The 23,170-nt window shown below is 39.0% G+C and overlaps 1 protein-coding gene across 1 annotated transcript in view; it reads right to left on the reverse strand.

Moving 5' to 3' along the window:
• The window catches only part of ttn.1 (titin, tandem duplicate 1), a gene marked incomplete at its 5' end in the record, with an annotated part of 234,322 nt that extends 218,936 nt beyond the window's left edge, over positions 1 to 15,386 (reverse strand). The window contains 21 exons of the mRNA XM_080038532.1: positions 345 to 2,038; positions 2,219 to 2,387; positions 2,508 to 2,672; positions 2,769 to 3,013; positions 3,413 to 3,654; positions 3,970 to 4,197; positions 4,491 to 4,642; positions 4,764 to 4,906; positions 5,071 to 5,253; positions 5,696 to 5,765; positions 6,759 to 7,017; positions 7,516 to 7,575; positions 8,236 to 8,493; positions 9,331 to 9,447; positions 10,215 to 10,430; positions 11,310 to 11,586; positions 12,118 to 12,338; positions 12,748 to 12,833; positions 13,526 to 13,813; positions 14,161 to 14,364; positions 15,296 to 15,386. Coding sequence (XP_079894658.1) covers positions 345 to 2,038; positions 2,219 to 2,387; positions 2,508 to 2,672; positions 2,769 to 3,013; positions 3,413 to 3,654; positions 3,970 to 4,197; positions 4,491 to 4,642; positions 4,764 to 4,906; positions 5,071 to 5,253; positions 5,696 to 5,765; positions 6,759 to 7,017; positions 7,516 to 7,575; positions 8,236 to 8,493; positions 9,331 to 9,447; positions 10,215 to 10,430; positions 11,310 to 11,586; positions 12,118 to 12,338; positions 12,748 to 12,833; positions 13,526 to 13,813; positions 14,161 to 14,364; positions 15,296 to 15,386 — 5,368 coding nt within the window. The remainder of the gene's footprint in view (positions 1 to 344; positions 2,039 to 2,218; positions 2,388 to 2,507; positions 2,673 to 2,768; positions 3,014 to 3,412; positions 3,655 to 3,969; positions 4,198 to 4,490; positions 4,643 to 4,763; positions 4,907 to 5,070; positions 5,254 to 5,695; positions 5,766 to 6,758; positions 7,018 to 7,515; positions 7,576 to 8,235; positions 8,494 to 9,330; positions 9,448 to 10,214; positions 10,431 to 11,309; positions 11,587 to 12,117; positions 12,339 to 12,747; positions 12,834 to 13,525; positions 13,814 to 14,160; positions 14,365 to 15,295) is intronic.
• Positions 15,387 to 23,170: the final 7,784 nt, after the last annotated feature.

Genomic DNA, 23,170 nt, shown 5'->3' on the forward strand with positions numbered 1-23,170 from the left:
GGAACTTTGAAGTCATGGTTAATGTCTGAAAATACTTCAGTCAAGACACAGAGCCGCATAGTTATCGTTGCCTTGGAGTTTTTTGTACCGTAAGCAATTAAACCATTAACTAAATCAATAAAACCAAACTTATTTTAAGCAAAATAATTTGATTCAATTGATACATTTAATTTAGTAAGTAGCCGTGTAATCAGCGGGATGATGTATAACGAATGGGTCACACTCGAGAAATAAAGCCCACTCCACTGCACTTTGGGCTCCTGTTTACATTGTCAGTCTTTATTTGTCGAGAATGACCCTTTCGCTTCACATTATCCCTCACATAGTAGAATTAATTGCGTTACCTTGCACCAGCAGGAAAGCATGACCGGAAGTCTCTCCGGCTTTGCTCGTAGCTTTGACCATGATGCTAGCGGAGTCCGCGGCTCTGACGTCTTTGATCACCAGTTCACACACGTGATCTTCAGGCCAGAACCAGGAGATACGCTCGGACTTCACCAGCTGAACGCCGTTCTTAAACCACTGGCACTCGGGATCTGGTTTGCCAACAACGCGGACTCTGAACTTGACCTCATCGCCCTCTGCGACCGTCTGGCTGGTGATACGCTCTATGATCTTTGGTGCTTCCATGCTAGCGGAGAGCTTCACTCTTTCAGGTTTCAGAGATTTAGCTGTGAGCTTGCGACGCTCTTCTTCCTTCCTCTTCTCTTCCTCTTCCTTCTGCTTGACGCGGTGAAGCAGATCGTCCTTTGTCTTCCTGAGCAGGTCCTCGTAGGACTCATCCTTCTTACGGGCCTTGAGCTCCACAGCAGTGATGGACTCGTAGTATCCTTCCTCTGTCCTACGCTTGAATTTGCCCCTCAACTCTTCCGACTCTTCCGTGGATTTTGCGTGCTTAACTCTCTGGGTCTTCTTGAGTGTGACCACTTCTTTGTCAGATTCGTCTTCAGCTGCTCTCTCGGTCTTCACTACGTCAAATGCCAGTCTGCCAGGCTCGGATGCGGCCTCGGCTTTAACCTCTGGGGCATGGCGAAGACAAGTTCTTAAGTCTTCTCTCTGCTCGACCTCAAGCTTCACGGTGTGTTCCGCTGAGCCCACAATGTTGTCCGCCATCACTTTGACCTCTCCGGAGTCGTAGGACTTGATTCCAGAAATCTCCAGATAGTAGATTCCATCGTAGGTGAGTTTGTATCTCTTGCTCTTGCGGATGAGTTGTCCATTGAGGTACCAGTTGACCTTTGGTGATGGATAACCGGTCACTCTGCAGCGGAAACGTGCTATGTCGCCTTCCAGCACTCGAGCCGGTTCGGGAACAAGGACAATCTCAGGTTTTGTCTTCTCTGTTTCTTCGTCGGTGCTCACTCCGGTGGGTCCGCCCTCGTGAGCCAAGCGTTCCAACTCATCGATACGACGTGCCCCTCTTGCTTTTTCAGGAATTTGGGATTCCTCAACCAGACCCTTCTCATCCTTGACGACCAAGGTGGCTGATGTCTGGTCGGCTCCAAACTTGTTGGTAGCTCTGCATGTGATGACGCCGCTGTCTCTTGGGTAAGCGACCTCATAGTCTAGACTGCAGTAGCCGAACTCATTGACCATTCGCAGCCTGTTGGCAGCTTCCAGGGGTTTGCCGTCGTGCAGCCACTCCACTACCATGGTGGGGTCGCCGATGGGAGTCAGTCTGCACTCAAAGTGAGCCGGACCAAAGCGTTTCATTCTAATGGACGTCAGCTTCTTCTTGAACATTGTTTTTTGTTGCTTCTCTTTGTCGTAAAGGTCTCCCTCCTCCCACTGGTCCTGGCCGTAGCGCTGGTGTAGAGGTTCCAACTCTGGAGCGGCGATCTCCTTGGCTTTGTAGGTTCCTTTGGGGATAACAAGCTTCCTCTCTGGTTCAGGTTCAACATAGTCCACCTCAACATTGACTCTGCAGCGCGTGGTGTCTCTGCCGGCCTTGTTGATGGCTGTGGCAGTGTACCACGCGCTGTCTGTTCCAGCTGCTGAGGGAATCTGGAATTTGGCCTGTCCTCTTGATCCTTCGATCCTGGAAGATAGATTCATCAAAATGTCATGAGTATTTACAACAATTTAAAAAAAATTACTTTTGCTTTGACAAATAGCTAAATGATTGGTACCATATGGTCTAGGGTCAAAATAAATCGACTGGTCAAATTGGCAAATCTTTGGAAAAGGATAATTTGACTGGTATAAAACCAAAACCTACTTGATGTGTGGGTGTTTATGGGCTGTGATAATGTCACTGTTCTTCAGCCACACGATATCAGGCAGAGGGTTTCCCATGGCTTTAACAGCCAGTTCAACGAGCGTGCCCTGCTTTACGCTGATGTTCCTCAACTTGTCAGTGAACTGGGGACGCACCAAGGTCTCTTTAGCTGCAAGGGGGAAGGAAATACATCATCAATAAAACTGTAAAGGCATCAAATGTTCTGCGGAATTCTCTTTCAAAATTCTAAGACATGTTCACAGACGGTCCAGGTGAGCTGCAGACTGACCTTCTACACTGAGAGTGACGGAGATGGATGCACGTCCAGCTCTGTTCTGAGCAATGACCGTCCACTCTCCAGAGTCTTGTGGCATGGCGGGGACGATGATCAAAGAATGAGTACCGTCCTCTTTCACCACCATCTTGTGGGTGTAGTCGCTAACCACTTGTTGTCCTGAGGAGGCACCAAAAAAGCGTTTATAATCGTTACAAAAAACATATAATAGTCTGTGACATTTTGATAAAGATTTATGCATTTTATTTTTCTCACCATTGTGGAACCAGTATGTGTCGGGCATCGGTCTGCCAACGACTTTCAGGTCAAATCTGGCAGTTTGCCCCTCATTGCATTTGCAGGAAGAAGGCTTCATGACAAAAACAGGTTTGTAGAGTCTTTCCAGCTGAGCTTCGTCTGTCTCATCCAGCCGGCGAGCTGGAGAACGTCCGGGGGAACGGCTGGCAGAACGGGCCGGGGAGACTCCTGGAGAACGGCTTAGAGAACGAGGAGATGTGGATCTGAGAATGGATAAGCAGATGTCTTAATATCCAGTTTCAAGTTTCAAGTTAAAGTTTATGTATACAGCACATTTAAAAACATCTGGATCTGGGAACATCCAGTAACATTTGATTGGATGACCTCACTGCATTAAATGTAAAAGCTCAGATAAATAAGGATCGCCAACCCATTTAATAATATATAATACTTCATTTATCCTTAAAAGCTTCCGCCAGTTCCTTGTTTACATTTTTTATTCTTAGTGCTTACACTTCTAGACATTTCAGGGGCATATACATTTTGGGGGCTCGTCCGGGATATTTTGAAAATCAGGATTGGTATGAATATATTGTGGTTGCATTTTGCTTCATTGTCTATCAAGAGTATGTCTAACTACTATGAGTGAGTGAGTGTTTTACCTGATCCTCTGCATTGCCTGCTGTGGGGTGTATCTCTGCGTGGCTCCAGGACCTGCTGGCTCTATGTAAAGCTTTGCGGAGCTGACGGTATTTCCTTTCATGTTGGTGGCGAAGGCTGTGTAAATGCCCTCGTCTTGTGGCTGAACCACAGGAAGGCGCAGACTGGCGCGTCCATCCTGAAGAACTTCCATCTGGTAGTGTTCATCGGCTCTGATGCGCTGGCCGTCGTGGAACCAGGCAATCTGGAAAATGAACAAAATAATTGTAATGCCGAATCCCAATTCTCTTTTTTTTCCTGGCCCTTCCCTTATCCTTTGGGGCCCTTGAGGGTTTAAATCTTTGCTTATGAAGTAGTAAACAACTACAAGACCGCTACGTCATCAACAGCCCGATTAAAACCGGACATCTTTAAATAGTTGTAATTAATTAAAGTTGAATATTTCAACTTATAGACCTAAACAATAAGTCATGGCAAGTTTATATTGTACTCATTTCAGGCATTAAGGGTTCATTTTAGTTCAGTCACAGAGATCTTTTTTTTTTAAACAATGCAGTACCTTAGGAAGAGGCATTCCACCCATCTTGCAGTGGAAAGTGACGCCCATTCCATCTCTGATTCTGTAGTTTTTGACGGGAGTTTCAAAGCTGGGCTGCACGGCCTCCTCTGGGGTGGCGCTCACAATCAGCTCTCCGTCCTCTGTCACGAGTTCTTTGTAGGTAATCTTCATAATACGGAATTCAATCTCCTGGATGACCCTCAGCTCAATGGCAGAAAGGTGGAATTCCTGCAGATGAGACAAGACATTACAAGAGTTCTAGACAGGATTTTTTATAGTTGTAGTGACAATCAATAATCATTCAAATATTGCCCAAGACCCTATTTGTCAAGGGAGCCCAAGCAATGCCCCTCCTTCCAAATAGCCCAGTCTGCTCCGATTGGCCCTGAATCCCAACTGAATTTAACTGCCAGCTAGATTCAGGGGCAGCTGGGGGTTTGGTGCTCTGTGGATGTAGTGCTAAGGTAGGTTGGTAATTAGGGGGCGTGGCTTATGACATCATAAGGGGAGAGAAATCCTACCTGTCCAGAGATAACGGTAGTGGTGGTTGTCCTCTGTTGCATTGTGGTATAGCCGGCGGATGCAGCGGCTCCCGCTGTGGCTTCCTGGACCACAGCTGTCACTTCAGTCTTAAAGGTTGCTTCTTGTTTCTTCATGTATACTTCATATTCCTCTGTTAGCAAAATAAAACATTGCACGTTTAGGCAACTTATTTCATTCACTGAGTCCCTGTAGACCTGATATTTTGCCTCCACATTAGTTGGTACATAACATTGGTGCGGATGTCCACGTACCTTCATCCAGCAGACTGGCGGAGGCTGAAACCTCCCCGTGCTGGTTCTTGGCAAAGCATGTGTATTCTCCGGCATCATCAGCGAAGGTCATGGAGATCTCCAACCGGCATTCTCCAGTTTCCTTCTTGTAGGCGACTTTATATCTGATGAACAGCGGAGGGGGGAGAGAGTTTACAAAGTTTAAAGTTTCCACTTAACTTAAAATATTATTCAGTTGGTTTGTAATAAGTTTGGAATTAATGACTGTAGACCCATTAATAAATCAAATCTCCTACATACTTCCTAACCAATAGTGTTTTAGACCTACCTGTATCCGGCAGTGAGCGGGACGCCGCTCTTCTTCCAGATTATGTGTGGTTTGGGGCTTCCCCCGACTTGGCATTCAAACAAAACACTTCCTCCTTCAACCAACTGCTGTACAGTTGGTTTCCTCACAAAGAACGGCGCTGCGGCAGGAACATCTGCCTCGACCACGGTCTCTTCAGTTACTCTGGAAATACAAATGTATTTTTTAGGATTACATAGATAAGAGCTTTACCACTAGTCTCAAATATTTAAAAACAATAATGCTAAGGAATCCTTTCTTGAGGTACAATTTGATTAGTGTTCATCAGTTAAACAGCTCTGGAAAAAAATAAGAGACCACTCCAAATGTTCAATGTCTCTCGTTTAACTTTTTATAGGCATATGTTTGAGTAGGATGAACATTTTGGTTTAAATCATAATATAAACTACTGACAACATTTCTACCAAATTCCAATAAATCTTTAGTCATTAAGAGCATTTTCAATAAATTATGTGGAGATGAAGATTTAAGAAAAATCCAGATTGGTGTCTTAATTTTTTCCCGGAGCTGTATATTATGTATACTATATCAACCTGCACTATATCCATTTATCTTGCAAACATCAAAGGGAACTTGTTGGACTCACAGTTTCTCAGCAGTTTCAACTTGTTCTGTGACGACAGCGACTTCCTCTCTGCTCTCGATGTCCTCAGACACTGGAAGAGAAACACAGCATTAGTGTCAACAGCAGTGAACGAAAGTTATAAAACTTATTTACTCCGAGTACTGAACTTTGAAGTACAATTTTGAAATGCTTGTACTTAAGTTGAGTTTGTCCATGTAATGCTCATTCAGCTTCTACTCCATTACATTTGAGAAGCCAAAATCTCACTTTTTACTAACTCTATTGGACAACATTAGTTACTAGTAACTTTACAGATTATGATTATTTATACAAAATAAATCGTGGCGTATTTTATGGTTGAAGCTAGCAATATATAATGTAGCTGCGATGTATAATTTTGCCACCTACAGGTTTCTTTTAGAATCAGGCAGAAACATCTAATAATTTGGTTATTAAGATTAATTATGTTTTGAACAGTGATACATGTTAGAAAAACTATTCAAATATGTGTAGTACTCGAAGCTAGTAAAATAGTATTTGGGACAGACCTAGTAATTTCATTTTCACACGGACACTGGACATGATATTAAACAATCTCTGTTTTGTAATAATAATAATAATAATAATAATAATAATAATAATAATAATAATAATAATAATACATTTTATTTGTAATGCAATTTATATTACTAGAATCTCAAAGTCCTACAGGGAAGTAAAATAAATAAAATAAAATAAAAGTCAATGAGAATAAAAGCATTTAAAACAATTAAAAGGGGAACCCCAAAGACAGATAAACTAAATAGTTTTGTCTATTCATGATATAACTTTCTTTTTAAAGATAATTTTTTGGCATTTTCAAGCTTTATTAGATATTACAGAGTTGAAATGGGGAGACAGAGAGAGAGAGAGAGAGAGAGAGAGAGAGAGAGAGAGAGGGGGAAGACCTGCAGTAAAGGTCCACGGTTCAGATTTGAACCCTCGACCACTGCAACGAAGGCCGGAGCCAATATGGTATGCGCTCTATCCACTACACCACCGAAGCGCCCGATATAACTTTTAACGTTTTATCGTTGGTACTGACCCTGGACAAGCAGGTAGCAGGAAGTGCTGACGGTTCCCGCCTCGTTGGTGGCGGTACATGTGAAGCGCCCGCTGTCTTCAGCAAACGCCTCGCGGATCACCAGATGAGCCATTCCGCTCTTGTAGGTAATCTGGAAATCAATGGAGCTCTCTATCTTGTAGTCTTCTCTGAACCACATGATGACTGGCGCGGGATGACCACTGATCTGGCATTCCAGGGTCACCGACTCGCCCTCAGTCACATTTGTGTTCTTCAAGCCCTGAAGACAAAAGCACAACATTTAGGAAACATCGTATCACCAAAGGAGATTGGATAAAAAAATTTAATATAAATGATTTTTACTCAAGAATATTTCCTTTAAAGATATTTAACAACGGAAACAAACAAAACATTAACATTAGCAAACATCATTATGTAGATACTTATAGATATTAACCCGAAAGTTGATTACTAACATTGAAACTATTTTTTTTTAAAGCTGTAAAGTGGTTGAAAATGAACATCTATATAGAGTATACCATCGTCTGCATAGTGACTTATTTGTTAAAGATGGTTGCATAGAAGAAAAAGACAAAGTTAAGTCAAATAAACAACTAAATGTAAATTTTGGACCTTTGATGTATACAAGTATCAAAGACGACATGTTATAGAGGCTACTGTAATTAGACACCATCTATAAACTGACAAGTGCTTGAAAAAAAAGATGTTTGGTGCGTTTGAGAGTGAATATTTAGCCGGTTTGAGGATGAATACTTACAGACACCAGTGTGGGTGGGACTGCGCCGCCCGTGGAAGGTACGGCTGCTGTTTCCACAACCTGTCAGACAGTCACAGATTCATTAGAACATCAAACTGTAACAACAAATGCATGCTTCGGTAAAACGCTTGATGATGGGGATTAGACAACGCAAACACACGTACGACAAGACATAAGATGAGAAAAGCACAGGAAGATGGAGTGGAGGCTGGATGGGCTGAAGAGATGAGAATGAGGGGTTTAATAGCAACGATGAGCATGTTAAAGTTTTGATTAGAGGGATATTCAATCATGGACTTTCACAGAAATCAAGAAAACCGGATTCCTAAAAAAAACTAGGCTAGAGATCAGAGAGTAGAAGCTGATGGTTGCAGCTTCTTTACATCCAAGGATATGAAGAAAAAAAAAAGTTTGCGGTGGTACTTTGAAAGGGTGAAAATTTGGGAGTACGAAAATTCAAAAAATTTGTTGTTCAGTTGGTCGCACCCGAATAGATATGTAATTTAAATATATTCTGGCCTCGTTCCAGACCTTATTGTCTTTGTGAGACAAAAACCTTGACTTTATATTTTCTGGTTTGGTATTTTTTTTTTAAACTTCTGTCGTTAACCTACTCATCAGTTTTGATTGTTTTTATATGTCTGAAATAAATTCAATCAATCAATCAGGTTTTCTTGTCCTGTTCAGATCCAGCTCACTAAACTAAACTACATTACCAACCTGAGCGCCCCAGTCCTCCTCATACACTTTGGCCACGCCCCCCGAGTACAATACCCCTGTCTGTAACTCAGAGCCCAATTCGCTCTGATATTTCTCTGCGTAGTCTTTGAAAGGTGAAGGGATGTACTCGGGCGTCTCCACTCTACGAGACGGACTCGGACTGGGAGACTTGACGGGCTTGATGATCTTTCTAGCGCCGGCAGAAGATGAGGACAACTCTTTGTGCAGACTGGCGATAGCAGCGCCGGCTATGGATACCTGACCCACCCAAAGAGGAGGAACAGCCAATACCATCGTCAATATTATATGTTGGTTTGTTTGTTTGAAATGTTTGTGTAACATCACAGCACAGGGAGGGAGCTACTGAACGTTAGTTTATTAAAGCTACGACACAGTGAAATAAAGGGAAGTTAAGATAAAGACGGATTAATATGTGGGTTCTCGACGGAGTCTTTTGATTAGGAGGATGAGGAAAAATAAGGTTGTATCAGGTTTGTCAGTGTTTGTGTGTTATATACTAAATTAAATAAACAATACAATAAATAACTTTAAATACTAAAGCTGCTACCTTTCCCAGATAACAGTAGTGACATAAAAAGGTTGGCTGATTAAAAAGGTTGGCTGATTAATGTCATGTTGAGATAATGCATGGCTTAGCTGCTCATTTTTGATAACTGTTTGACCAACTGTCCAATCAGCTGGTTATCAAGTTAGCAACATTCTCACATACATTCAAAATGTCTGTATGAATTGTCTAGTTATATTTAAAGCTGTCTGATGGTATTTCTACCATTTTAAGAGTTGAAAAGTGTATTTGTGTGTGTGTGTGTGTGTGTGTGTGTGTGTGTGTGTGTGTGTGTGTGTGTGTGTGTGTGTGTGTGTGTGTGTGTGTGTGTGTGTGTGTGTGTGTGTACGTGTGAACAGAAATATTAAGAGGTTAGCAACAGTAGTTAATGGGAGAGTAAAAGATATATAAGTTTGGGTTGTATTATTTCATGATTTAAATTGTTATTTTGTCCATGTGTTTGGTTAAGGTCCACTCGTTCTACAAAGGTTATTGGGAGCTACTGGCCGGTCGGACGTTGCCTCTCTTACCTCGGAGCTAGACTCATGTTTAGGGACAGAAACTTTAGAAACTGTGAAATGTGGAACTGGGGCCGGCAAGGCACCAGTGTCCACATGCAGGGAGGAGATTTCAGTCGCTCTCTGAATCTGGAGTAACCAACACAGTTCAGACGAGCATTAAGAGCTGGACAATAAATGTATATACTTTACTTCTATTAGTGCTGCAAATATTGACATGGTTTTTCAAGAGAATTGTCCTTTTAGGGGAATTATTTTAAGGCACTGGCAAATCATGGGGGGATGGGATTTCATTTTAACTTATTTTTATGTGAGTGAAAAGTTGGATTCATAATAGTCTATTGTCTAGTTTCCACTAAGCAGTAGAGTACAGTTTGGTACAGAACGGTTGAAATATGTTACATCAGTATATGAAATGTTGGTCTTATTGCCCAGCCCCATGCATACTGTTTTCCCACCCTAAAAAAATATAACGCCAGGATTAAAAGTGGAATAATAATAACGGAGCTGTTAGATAGTTTGCCAGTGCAGTAAAATATTCCTCTCTACATATATTTAACCAAAGTTAATGAGAAGTTCTAGTCTGAGTTAATCCCTGTGTTCCAAAACCCATACTTCCCTACTATTTAGTACGCCAGAAAAATATTTAGGATGTCCCAATACATGCACGTTAATTGTAGTATGCTGAAAATACATAAATGCCCCACTAACTCCAATAGCATTTTGGAGTATTCGCCTTGACATAATGAAAAAAAATAAAAAATCCTTATATGGTATTTTTTCTCTCCTGTGGCCCTAAAACTTTTCTATTTTAGTATGTAGTGTAGTAAAAAGAAAAGAGTATGTGATTTGGAACGCAGGGCAAGTTATTTTTTTAGTTATATTTCCTATCTAACCTGAGACTGCTGAGCTGTGAACTGAGCAGTGGTGAGCATTTGGCCAGCTGATGTTGCTGATGTTGCTGATGTTGCTGATGTTGTTGTTGTTGTTGTTGTCTCGGCCTCTACAGCCTCCTCCTCTTCAGCATGCACGGGCTGACGGACACGAGCAAAGTCCACGGCGGCCACCACAGCGGCCACCGCGCCCGCTCTTTCTCTTTTCCCGCCCACAGCCTGCAGATACAACCAATCAGCACATAGATCTCAACACGGACACACAGAGACAGGAAGGTGCATGGGGGGGCTGAATCTGATGGTTTTTTTTAGTCTTTAGTTCCCTACATTTTTTTAATTTATTTGTTTAATACCTTTAATAAATATGTCAGCCCCCGAAACCTTCCTGTTTCTGTTGAGTATCTGTACACAAACACTAGTATCGTTGTCACAGTCAAGGTTTTACAGAAGCCAGGTTTAAAGGTGTGCGTGATAAACCTAATTTACTAATTATTAAATAAAGGATGAGATCTTATACATGGTTCAATAGAATTCAGGTTTTAGATGTTGTCTTTGACAGGATACTAGTGTGTGTGTAAATATACTGAAACAAACATTTAACTCATCTGATGGAGACGACTCAAAATCATTTGTTTGACATGCAAAAAAAGACAAAACGGTGAAATCTGCTGAGAGTCGACACAGAGCAACATGAGCAGGAAGAGATAGATAGATAGATAGATAGATAGATAGATAGATAGATAGATAGATAGATAGATAGATAGATAGATAGATAGATAGATAGATAGATAGATAGATAGATAGATAGATAGATAGATAGATAGATAGATAGATAGATACTTTATTTAACCCAATTGGGGAAAATTCCAGTATCCAGCGGCTGATGCACAAAAACACATACAAACGAAATAATCACATAACATCGAAACACATAAAATCACACACATTTACCCTTGAAGATAACAAAAGTGCCTAAAAGTAAAGCTAAATCGGTACGTCGCATGCAGATTTTAACCCGCGACCACTGCAACGAAAGTCGGAGCCAATATGGTACGCGCTCTATCCACTACACCACCGGAGCGCCCCAAACCAACTCACCTCTTTGACGCCGGTGACTTGCTCCCGGCGCTGTTCCTGGCCCATTGTGGTGCTACTGGAACTCACTGATGTCATACTGGTCATACTGGTCACACTGGTCATGCCCGTCATGCTGGACATGCCCGTCATGCTGGTGTAGCTGGCCTCGGCCATGTAGCCTCCTGTCTTCCATGGCGGTGGGACTTCTGAGCCGCCGGCAGCCATCTTGCGTGTGCTAATGGGGGATTTGACTGGTCTGATGGGGGACACAGAGAGTCTGGATGTGGGGGACGTAGGCCTGGACATAAGAGGAAGAAGGTTCAAGGTTAAACAGGGTTAAAGTAAATGCCAACAATAAAACATTCAATATGAAGGGTCAGCCATAGTACAGCACCCCTGGAGCAGTTTGGGGTTAAGTGCCTTGCGCAAGGACACAATAGTAGAGATGGTGGGCACAGTATATTTGATTCCAGCGACCATTTGTTTTACAAATAACACCCTCCTGTCCGGTGCCGGGGTTCCACCTAGACACCTCATGGTTACTGGGAGGAACCAGAGATCTCATGGTTACTGGGAGGAACAAGAGACCTCATGGTTACTGGGAGGAACCAGAGACCTCATGGTTACTGGGAGGAACCAGAGATCTCATGGTTACTGGGAGGAACCAGAGACCTCATGGTCACTGGGAGGAGGAACAAGAGACCTCATGGTTACTGGGAGGAACCAGAGACCTCATGGTTACTGGGAGGAACCAGAGACTTCATGGTTAGTAGTGGTCCCCTGTTGTCCTCTAAGCCATCCTACCAACCCATATCGTGTTCTATCTTACCTGACTGGCTGTGGCGTTGGCGCCTTGACGTGTCTGACTGGAGACGCAGACTCTTGGCGTACTCTGGCTCCCTTGACGGCCAGTGTGGCTTGTGTTGGGGATTTGGACGTTGGTTTGGGAGGAACTCTGGGAGGGGTCTTGTGGCTCAGCTCCATGCCTTCCACATGTATCTCCATCATGGAGGTGGAAGAAGAAGATGCCGCAAAACCGACCTCCATTCTCTGAGAAATTTACAATAAATTATCCAATTAGTTTTGTTGAGATATAATGAGACAACATCGTTCAAATCTGATTAAAATGAATTTATGTTAAAGAAGAGAGATTTCAATTCAATTCAATTCAGTTTATTTAAGAAGGGGACAGTGCAAATTAATAAAACACATGATCATACGTGGGTTTAAAATGCAAGAATTATCCAAAAGGCTATTTTTCATCTGTAGTCCCCTGACATCAATGTTTTAAAAAAAAAACATAAACAGGATGGATTTTTAAAATAAATTTACAATAAATTATCCAATAAGTTTTGTTGGGATATAATGAGACAACATTGTTTAAATCTCTAAATTAATTTATATCAAATTAAATAAGATTTGATTGAACAGGAATGGATTCAATTAAAATGTTATTTACCTTTTCCACTCTGGTCTGTCTGGACTGTGAAATTTGAGCGGATGAAATCACTGTCTTTGTTTTCTTTGCAGGAACGGCTTCTTCACCTGAACAAAGATAAATTATGTCAAAAAAGAAATGTTTAGATCATACAAAGGTAGTGAAAGATGCCTCACAAACTTAGTTCAGTTTATGGAGATTTCCCCCAAGTTGTATGTTGATAGGACTTATGGTCAATGAGTTATGGCCAATTAGCTGCCAAACCCCGGCTTAATTTCCAAAGACATGTGTATCTTAGGGTCCCCAGATAGTTTGACAAATTTGTTGTTGATTGAGTAAGAATTGAAACAGTTATTGTGAAATGACTTGTTTTCAGTTTGTGCAAATGAGCTCAAAATGTTTATTGGCAGGGTTCTATAGTCTAAGAGGCTTTTTTTGCAGAGCACCTTCACATGGACTTGTGTGAGAGATTTCAAGTCAATCGGACTAACGGGGTGTGGGGCGTGGCCTTTCAAACTTTGCAACATTGGGGCTTAATGAGAGCACTAGCAATGATTTGGTTCTACACATATTAACTTGTATAGTAACTGGTGTATGAACCATCAGCTCTGTAAAGTAGTGTACGCCATGTTGGTTGTTTTGTTTTTTGTGTTTGTGTTCACTTTTTAAGTTTGTGTGTGTGTGTGTGTGTGTGTGTGTGTGTGTGTGTGTGTGTGTGTGTGTGTGTGTGTGTGTGTGTGTGTGTGTGTGTGTTCTTTAAAAAACAAATCCCCAAAAATAAACATAGTTGTGTACAGACCTTGAACCATGAGCTCTGCGGTGGAGGTTGCCCTGCCGCTGCTGTTGGTGGCGGTGACTGAATAAGTGCCACTGTCCTCGGGGAAAGCCTCAGCGATCAGCAGGCTGGACAGGTCTCCGTCCTGGAGGATCCTGAAGTCAGCCGAGCTCTGGATCTCTGCTCCCTCTCTGTAGAACTTCAGAACCGGTGTGGGGATTCCTGTGACGCGGACGTCCAGCTTTACCTGGCTGCCCTGTCGCACTGTGGAGCTTTGTAAGCGTTGGACAAAGTTTGGAGGCGCTGTCTCCGCTGAAAATATTTAGAAAAAAAAACTGTTATGACAGTACTCCTTCAAAAAACAATGGAATATTTTGCAACATTACTTTGAATGTATCAGGAGAGCAGAGAACTTAAGAGGCGTGGTTAATGTCTGAAAAGACTCTAGTCAAGACGACGTGAGTACGTTTGGCCGCATATTTACATAGTTACCGTTGCTATTGAGTAAGTTCCCTACCAGACAATTTTTTGTACCGTTCAAAATTGATAATTTGGTCAGTAGCCTGGAAATACCTTGTCGATCTTTATTTCTCGAGAGTGACCTGTTCGCTATACATTATCCCCTACATAATCACCGTTCCCCAATAACCCCTTCTCACCTGTAACCAGCAGTTCTGCGGTGCTTGTGGCTTGTCCGGCTCCGTTAGTCGCTCGGACAGAGAACCTCCCGCTGTGTGCGGCGGTGACGGCGGGGATCGTCAGAACAGCGCGGCCGTCGCTGAACGAGATCTGAACGCCGGGCAGAGCCGCGGTGGAGAGAACCTGGCCATCACGGAACCAGCTCACCTCGGGGACTGGGGAACCTGGGAGAGAGAATAGAATTTATGTTTATTGCCATTTGTACAAGTACAGGACAGTACCGGAACGTTGGAACCAAGTATCTTAAAAGGTGCACTATGTAACTTTGGGGACTAGGGAAAGAGATCCACAATAAATTATGAGTTATAATCCTAGATTGAGTTATATTAGAACTAAAACTAAAATGTGGAGTCAGTGATTCTGGAGAACCCTTGTTGCTAGCTACGGTGGCCCCTTTATGACTGGGGAACCTAAAGTGGGTAAAAACATATTAATCAGGAAATCTTCTGGACATTTTTCAGAATTATTGGAGTTTATAACTTTGTAATCAAAAGACTAATGCTTTGGTTGAAGTAAGTTAAGAAAGTATTGTAACACAATCTAAAACTAATCTTTGGTGGGAAACCTTAAAAAAGATTACGATATTCGCTATCGTATGTTGCACTTACATGTGGCACTTGCTACTCAGTATCTCAGTGAAACTAATATTAAACATCACTTTTGAGTTTTTTGTTGTAACTGATCAGAAAGTTTCCTTACCACTAACTTGTTATACGAAATGTTCATATGTAATGACATGTAGGTGCTTCTTATTCTTTGTTAGCTTGTTTCAGTTTTTTATTTATTTTAATGTATTTGTTTGATTTATTTTTTCTTAAACTTGTTTTCTTATTATATACTGTATAGATCTTTTTAACTTCATTAATATTTTATTCTTATTTATTTTTCCCTTTGTTCTATAAAGACTAAATGTATGTTTGTTTGTGGTTATGTCTTCAAAAACTGATAAATAAAGTAAATTAAATTAAAATTTAATTTCCTTACCATTCTTATTTATTTGTTCCTCTTTTCTATACAGACTAAATGTATGTTTGTAAATTTGTGGTTATGTCTTCTAAAACGGATAAATAAATTAAAATAAAGTTGTTTCCTTACCACTAACTGTAGCCTGGAACGTCGCGGCACTACCCTCTAGTGCCACGACGCTCTGGAGCGGCTGAGTGAACGTCGGCGCTTGTGTCGTCATGGTGATAGACACCCTGCGGACAAAAAAACACAGAAAAACAGTTAGGGATGTTATTCACCCTCAAGGTTTTTTGTTATTAAGTATGTTTAGGTATCTATCTATCTGTCTACTTATCTATCTATCTGTCTGTCTACGTATCTATCTATCTATCTATCTATCTATCTATCTATCTATCTATCTATCTATCATCTACTGCTATCTGATCAGATAGAAACACATCAAACCAAAAGATATCTGCTCTCAAACACAGTCCCAGGCTTTAATATCTGCAAGGATCATATTCAGTGTGGTTCTACTCCCTCTGGCATTACACAGCATCTTACAATAAGGAATTTCAGGCTTCAGTCAAATAAATACCTTAATGTACATTTTTCTGAATGAAATTGAAAATAATTTTTCAGGCAATTTGGATGGGGGAAATCTATCAGAAAACGTTGAATTCTGTTAATATTTATTTTATGAATGCTAATAGTCATAGCCAAAATCTCCTTTGAGCTAAATGTGATACATTTTGAATTAAGCTTCTAGGTAGTTGTATGCCGAAAAACAAAAATAAAACTCAAACCCTTACTACTCATTCATACTTCATCCTACAAACTTCAGTCACAATTCAAAACGTTGAGCAACTTTTATACATTATTTGTGTCATTCAACTTTCAAATCACATTTCTAATGTTCAAATTATTCAACTTTGTTTCAAAGCATGTTGAATAAATCTTTTCAGATTTTTACAATGGAAGCGGATGGGACGGAATGTTCAGAGCTGCTGTTACAGTGTATAACTTCTGTGAAAAAAATAAACCAAAACGCATTTTAGATCTCCCGCTCACTCACTCAAATCTTACTCAATATGGATAATTATTTGATTAAAATGTGAGTTATATTGTGCCGGTCGTATACAAGTGACTACGCAACCAAACGGATCAAAAAATTGGGAGCTTTTGAGTTTCCAAGCTAAAGGGTGTCCAACCAACTGCCGCATAGACTCCCATGTTAACTGAGACCTGAAATTTCTAGAGAAAGGCAGACTGTAACACACTTTTAACGTGCTCTTGCTCTCACATTCTTCACATTACAGACACAATCTGTACACTGTGTCTGCATCAGCTTCTTCTGGTTCTAACGGTAAATTAATCTTGTCAGTTAGACTCACGGTTTGGGAGTTATAAGCAGCAGTTTGAGGGGTAGTTTTGGATTAAATTACCTATGTAAGCCCTCCAACAGGTGGGATGTCTGCCTACCACTTTCCCTATCCTCCCTAGTTCTCATATTTTTGACACTACAGACAATGTTTTAAGCCACAATTTCCACCCGGCCTCCCTGTTGTAGCGGTATATTCAATATGTTGATTGGACAGTAGTTTGAGGGGGGCAGTTTAATTTCACATTGTTTGATTTCATAACTGATACCGATTGAATGGAAGATACACTGATGGAACGTTGTTTGCTATTACAGGCAGTAAAAGGCTAATAATAATATATTTTATTTGTGGACGCCTTTCTGGACACCCAATGACACCTTACAAATCATTATAAAAGCAAAGAAAAATTAAAAAATTACATTCAAGGCTCGACTAGTTAAAAAAACATTCCAAGTACATCAAACCACTTTCAAATCACATTTATAGCTATTTGGGTGTCACACTGTATGGAATGTAAAGCACACTGAGGCAAAAGTCTATTTGTGATATTGGGCTATACAAATAAAACTTATTTGATTTGATTTGAAATTTGACAAAAAAATGGGCCAAAAGTTATTTGTGATATTGTGTTGTATTAATACATTTTAACAGTAAGACAGAAAGTTCAGTCTAGGAAACATGACGCTGTCATTCCATAATTCCTCTTTCCAGAAATAGACGACCAAATGTCGCCGCCTGTCACGTCTCAAATGACTCTTACCAAACGACACACACAACTCAACTTTACTCTCAAACTCCTGCTTGAATAACCACAGCTTAGGCTATTTATTAATTTTATTTTAACACCTTTAACCTTAAGATAAGTGATGTTGTTACTGGAAACAGACAAAACCAATTAACAGTCAGCCATAGTTAGTTTCTTAACAACTTATTAAAGTGTCAAACATGAAAATGAGATTCAATTTGTAACAGTTTGGAAATCCAGCATCACCTGGGACATTATAAGGTTTTTTCTTTGACGGAGAAGTATGAAACGACCTGAGATATTTCTAGTTGTATCAGGTGTTTGTTAAAGGAACGAAAGGTTCAGGCTTCCCTTTACTGAAGAAGCTACGGTGGCCTTCAAGGACAAGGAGCTAGTTACAAAAGATGGCATCACCCACCACTGCCTCATGAACAAAGAAAAAATTGATTATACAGTCATTAAAACATAATTATGAACAATATATTCCATTTCTACAAAGTCTGTTCTGAAAAATGACAAGATATTCAACACTCTGGACCTTTTTTATTTTACCTGATCTACCTGTTCTCATGACATCCTGTATTTTTACCCCGTTGTGATTCTGCATATTTTATTGAATGTTACTTTTTAAATTAATCGTCACTGCAAATACGGGAAAACTTAATGACCTTCGAGTATAAATAAAGATTGATTGATTGAAAGATGAGAGGAAGCTAAAATGGTGCAACAATCACAGGCCAGTGGATTGGAAACTAGAAATTAAACTGCAGAGAAACTGTGAAATCTCCAACAGAAAAACTACTTTGTCCAGACATCCTTCTCAAGCAAGGGAGGCTAAGGCATCGAATGAGCCAGGGCCATGCCATCAATAATCACACACTGTGTTCATAACATGGAACCTGTTTATATTTTACTGAAACAAATTATTTCATGAGTAAAACACAGCTTTGACATGATTTCACAAATATGTTGCCACCTTTTGTACCACCGGAGCGGTCTCTGTACAATGTTTGTAAATCATAATAAAAACTTAAATACAGCATTTTTCTTTTGAAAACTATCAAAACTATGCAAAACATAACTATCTTCTTCAGAAATTACTTGCATATTTTGTAAATTGCCCTGCATGAAAGGTCAAATGTTTTAAAGCCAATAAGACTAGCTTGATTACTAGCAAATACAGACCAAAGAGGTTAATAATGAGGACATTACAACCAAATCCTACTGACGTACCTACTTAAAAAAAAAAAAGTATGGATAATATAAAAAGTTAGTGTTATTGAGGCTGGTTTCATGATACCTGAGTGATATAATGTACTATAACTGCACTTGGGTGTGGCTTTCCATGAAAACTCAGGACAAGTTGCAAAGTTAATTTGGGCCATGCAGAGTACTTCCTAAATTGATAAGGCATAGTTTTGGTCAATACTACTATACATTTAAAAAAAAAATAATAATAATATTTTAATTTAATTATTTTTCATTGATGGCACTTTTTCAGTCTGGGGGCACAAGGGCAGGGGTTCAATCCCTTGGGTCTTATCTGTGCACATGCCTTCAAATAAACATGTAATGCAATAAACAAGCTAAGCTAAACCTCATCAACATCTAATAGAAGAAATTGCCAACTCATCAAAAATAAAAGCGTCCAAACAAACTTTAGCTGAAATTCTTATCCGTATTATATCTTGTTTTATGGCTGTTTGAATCTAAAACTGTCTGTGCAGCTCCTCTCAGCAGTTAGAGTTTCAAAAAAACAAAAAGGGAAAAGCAGTTGCAGCTATAAATGTCCGGGGGAAGGGAGTTGGTGACGGACGGCAGCAGCTGTAGGTCGGACGCATGTTACAGTCCTTAGAAACTTCTTCATCTATTCTGGCACCAAACAGTTTTGGAAGGACTTCAGCAGATTTATTATTAATACACTGTACAGATTAATACGTTAGGCAACTGTCTGGAATAGATTTTTGGAGTTTTAAGGCAAAATTATGTTTGACTAATTATCTTTTTATTTTGTTTAGATAACTTATCATTCATATGTATTGAAAATGTATCTTTCACATAACATTTAGTTTTTATCCAAAGCGAATTCCAATAAGTGCATTCAACTATGAAGGTACAAACTCAGAACAGTAATAATAATGTACTGCTTCAAATAAGCTAACAAAGTGACACATGTAAGTGCAACATGTGCATGAAAACCTCTACAAAAGTGCCAACTAATCCTCTGTCATACAGAAAACAAAAAAAACAAGGTCGGTCAAAATGTTGATTCAAACATTAAACAGTGTTAAAACTGTCTCAAAAACCTTCTGAACAAAAAATAATAAGTTGACACAACTTTTTGGAATTATTAGTATGCAGAACTCAAAACTTAAAGTTACATTACGTATGCATGATAAGAAATCTCAAATAAAGATAATAAGTCGGCTCAAATGTTGGCAGTTTTCCTTTCAAACTTAAGAGTTTTAATCTTAGCCCCAGAAACACATCTACAATCAAAACACTGTAAAAAATTAAAACGTTGGGGAGAATTAAAATTTCATGGCAACTGTCTGTACCAGATTTTTTAGGCTAAAACTCAAACTCTTTAGTTTGAATGAAAACTACATTCGAGCCAACTTTTAGCCATTTATCCAGGCTCAAATTTTTTCAATTCTGATTTATTTTTCAGGCTTCAATCATATGTGGAAATAAATCTGATATGAACCTGATATGTGTCATTTCAGCTGTGATCTAAGCAGATAGGCCGGATGTTACCTATCATTGCCATTGATTGAAAAAGGGACCGTCTTCACCATTTGACATCACGCACTGCCACATACAATAAGAACCCTGCTCTTTATTCTCCACCTATAAATGTTCACAATATTTAGCTGACTACTAAATATTCTTCAGAAAGCAACTGCTTGAATTGAATATCTGAATATTCTACATTATATTCAAGGTCTGTTTATATGTTGTTAATGTATTTTCTTTAGTTTCCGGTAACCAAACCCTAATGTACGCATGTAGGTTGTTTGAAGTGTTGAACAAGCACAGGTATCGGATATGAGTAGCTATTAAAAGTAGATGTAGGAAGGCAGTAAAAACAAAATCAGATATAGTTGAAAAACGGAATTGGCCATCAAGACAACGCAGTGTAAGTATGTCCTTACTATGTTTTGTTGAGATGAGTTATAATTCATATGTAATGTAACTTTTAGTTTTGAGTTCTACAAAATATCAATTCCAAAAATGTAAAGTTAGCTATGCCAACTCACTATATTTTGTACATAACGCTTTTCAAACAGTTTTATCACTGTTTAAAACTTGGTTTTGTTTGTTTTCTGTATCGTATCTGTATTCAACTGTTAATTCTGTGTTTGTAGAATGTTTTATACATATGTTGCACTTACATGTGTCACTTTGTCATGTGTACTTTGGCCTATTTGAAGATAATGTATTTACGTGACTTTTACTGTTCTAAGTTTTTACCTTCATGGTTTAATGCATTTATTAGAAGTCGCTTTGGATAAAAACAAAATGATTTGTGAAAGTTACATTGCCATGATAAGTTATCTCAACAAAGAATTTAAATTTTAGGCTCAAAACTTAAATATCTATTGCAGACAGTTGCCTTGAAATTTAGACTTTAATTTTTACAGTGTGATATTGACCCTCATCTTACTCTCTTTTGCTGTAAGAAATTAATATTAATGACCTCTTGGTAACCTCAGGGAAAACGGCCCCACCACACACACACACACACGCACGCACACACACACACACACACACACACACACACACACACACACACACACACACACACACACACACACACACACACACACACACACACCCCCTTCAGTCTAATTTTAGCTTCAGCTGTGTCTCTCTATCAGCTCGGAGGGAAGAAAAAAAAACGTTAAAGAAATTAGTTATTCTCCTTCTTAGAACTCATCAAACTTATTACAAATTGTACATCATATCAAGTTATTTATAATATTTTGACAAAATTAATTAAACTATCAATTAAATAACTTTTAATAAGTAACTTTTTTTCTCAAATTTTTCTTAAATTTTCAGAATATCTCAAATCTACACAATCACATTAATATACAATACATTTAAAAAAACAGCTGCCTTACAACTAAATGAGTACAGACGTTGTGAGCCAGTGTCCTCTATAGTTAAGTATCCACTTCTGCCATCTCTTTGCAAACAAATCATCTCTCAAACCACAGACACAAGCAAACTTTTCTGCTTATGAGAATCATACTTATACCAACTACTATCAAAAGTCCTAATTTGTTTCTAATATTCAATTATTGATTTTATGTTGTTACACATCAATTCTGCGGGGTGATATATTTGAGACGCAGTTGATGATAAATGATAAAAAGAAAAGGGATTTCATGGGAATCTCTAATCATTGAATTGTGGTTTGCATGTCCTTGATTTTTATTATTTTTTCTTTTTTATCCTCATCTTCTCTGTTAAACTTTTTAGTTATTACTATCTTGTTGCAGTTTTTCTAATTTAAGGCTAGACAATGCAGGGAAAACATCATTTCTTCTAAGCACTTTAGATTTTCTGTCTTGTTTCATACTAGTATAACTCAAAGGTCCAACATGTACATTCAGGTGTTTATTTGACTAAACCTTGTCTGTTTGCGTCTGTGTATTTCTCCTATACAACAATCTTGAACAGCCATTATCTCAACATAATTATCTTTTCCTTTCATTACTCTGAACCAGACATCTCAACTTCTGAATCACTTATATCAACTAAACTTTCCATAATCATCTCAATTACAGTTCTAACTATAGAAGTATCTCAGATGAATGTATATACGGTATATATCAGATAACTGAAAAGAAAACCAGCTTTGGGGCCTCTGGAGTTTGTTTTAGGCCGTAAACCACTTTGACACACAGGTGAGGAAAAACCTGTCAAGATGTTTATGACTCTTTTAAAGTTTTATGACTTTTTACGACTTTTGTGTAAATCACTAAATAAAAGCCTCAAATCCGGAAAAATAATCAACTTTAATTCACTTGTTTGTTTGCTCATCTCAAATCTAAAATAATAATATCTTGGTTTTATATAGTGATTTTCAAGAAACCCAAGGATGCCATCTATGTGATCAACCTCAGAGAAACCAAATGTTGTAGTTTGATCAGTTTTAACAACTTTCAAACCTGTTGTGAGCTGAGATATGAGGGCTTCATTCAGACGTGCATTTCTATAAATTTACAGTTTGAGGATTTTTCTACTTTTACTAAAGTAACATTTTATTTATTAACATTATAACGTTTATCCGTCTTATTTATTTATTTATTGTTGTAGTTAATTGTCTTTGCTATGGGTATATCACATTACATTTAGGATTTATTCTAAATCAGTAAAGGTGACCTGTGCTTGGACAGACAGCCTGACTTGCAAAGTATAGAAAGAAGCACACTAGGAAAAAATACATAATTTAACCAAGGCAAGAAATTAGTTTAAATTATATAAATATGAATATATATATAGAAGAGAAAAGGTATGCAGCAGCCTCAGCATTATATTTATAATAAAAATAAATAATCTGATCTCGTATATAATGAACACACGCTCATGAAATAACAGTCAAATAAAAAAGTTATTACAACAAACAAACACAGCAAGGTAACTTATGACAAAGCAGAGAATGTCAACTTTGATCATTTAAAAATGTACTCTGTCTACAGCATGAGAATAAACCTTATGTGAGTTATATATAGCCCTCTATATAAAGTTAAATATACATTAACTAAGTATAAACTTTAAGGGGAGACGTTCTGTCCTTCAACAGGAAAAAAGATTTTAAAAAGTTTGTGGATGACACCGTGTGAAACTTGATCTAAAAAACCTGACAATAAATCTTCAGATTCCAAG

This window comes from Ammodytes marinus (assembly GCF_949987685.1).
Source record: "Ammodytes marinus genome assembly, chromosome: 12".
Lineage (NCBI taxonomy): Eukaryota > Metazoa > Chordata > Actinopteri > Uranoscopiformes > Ammodytidae > Ammodytes > Ammodytes marinus.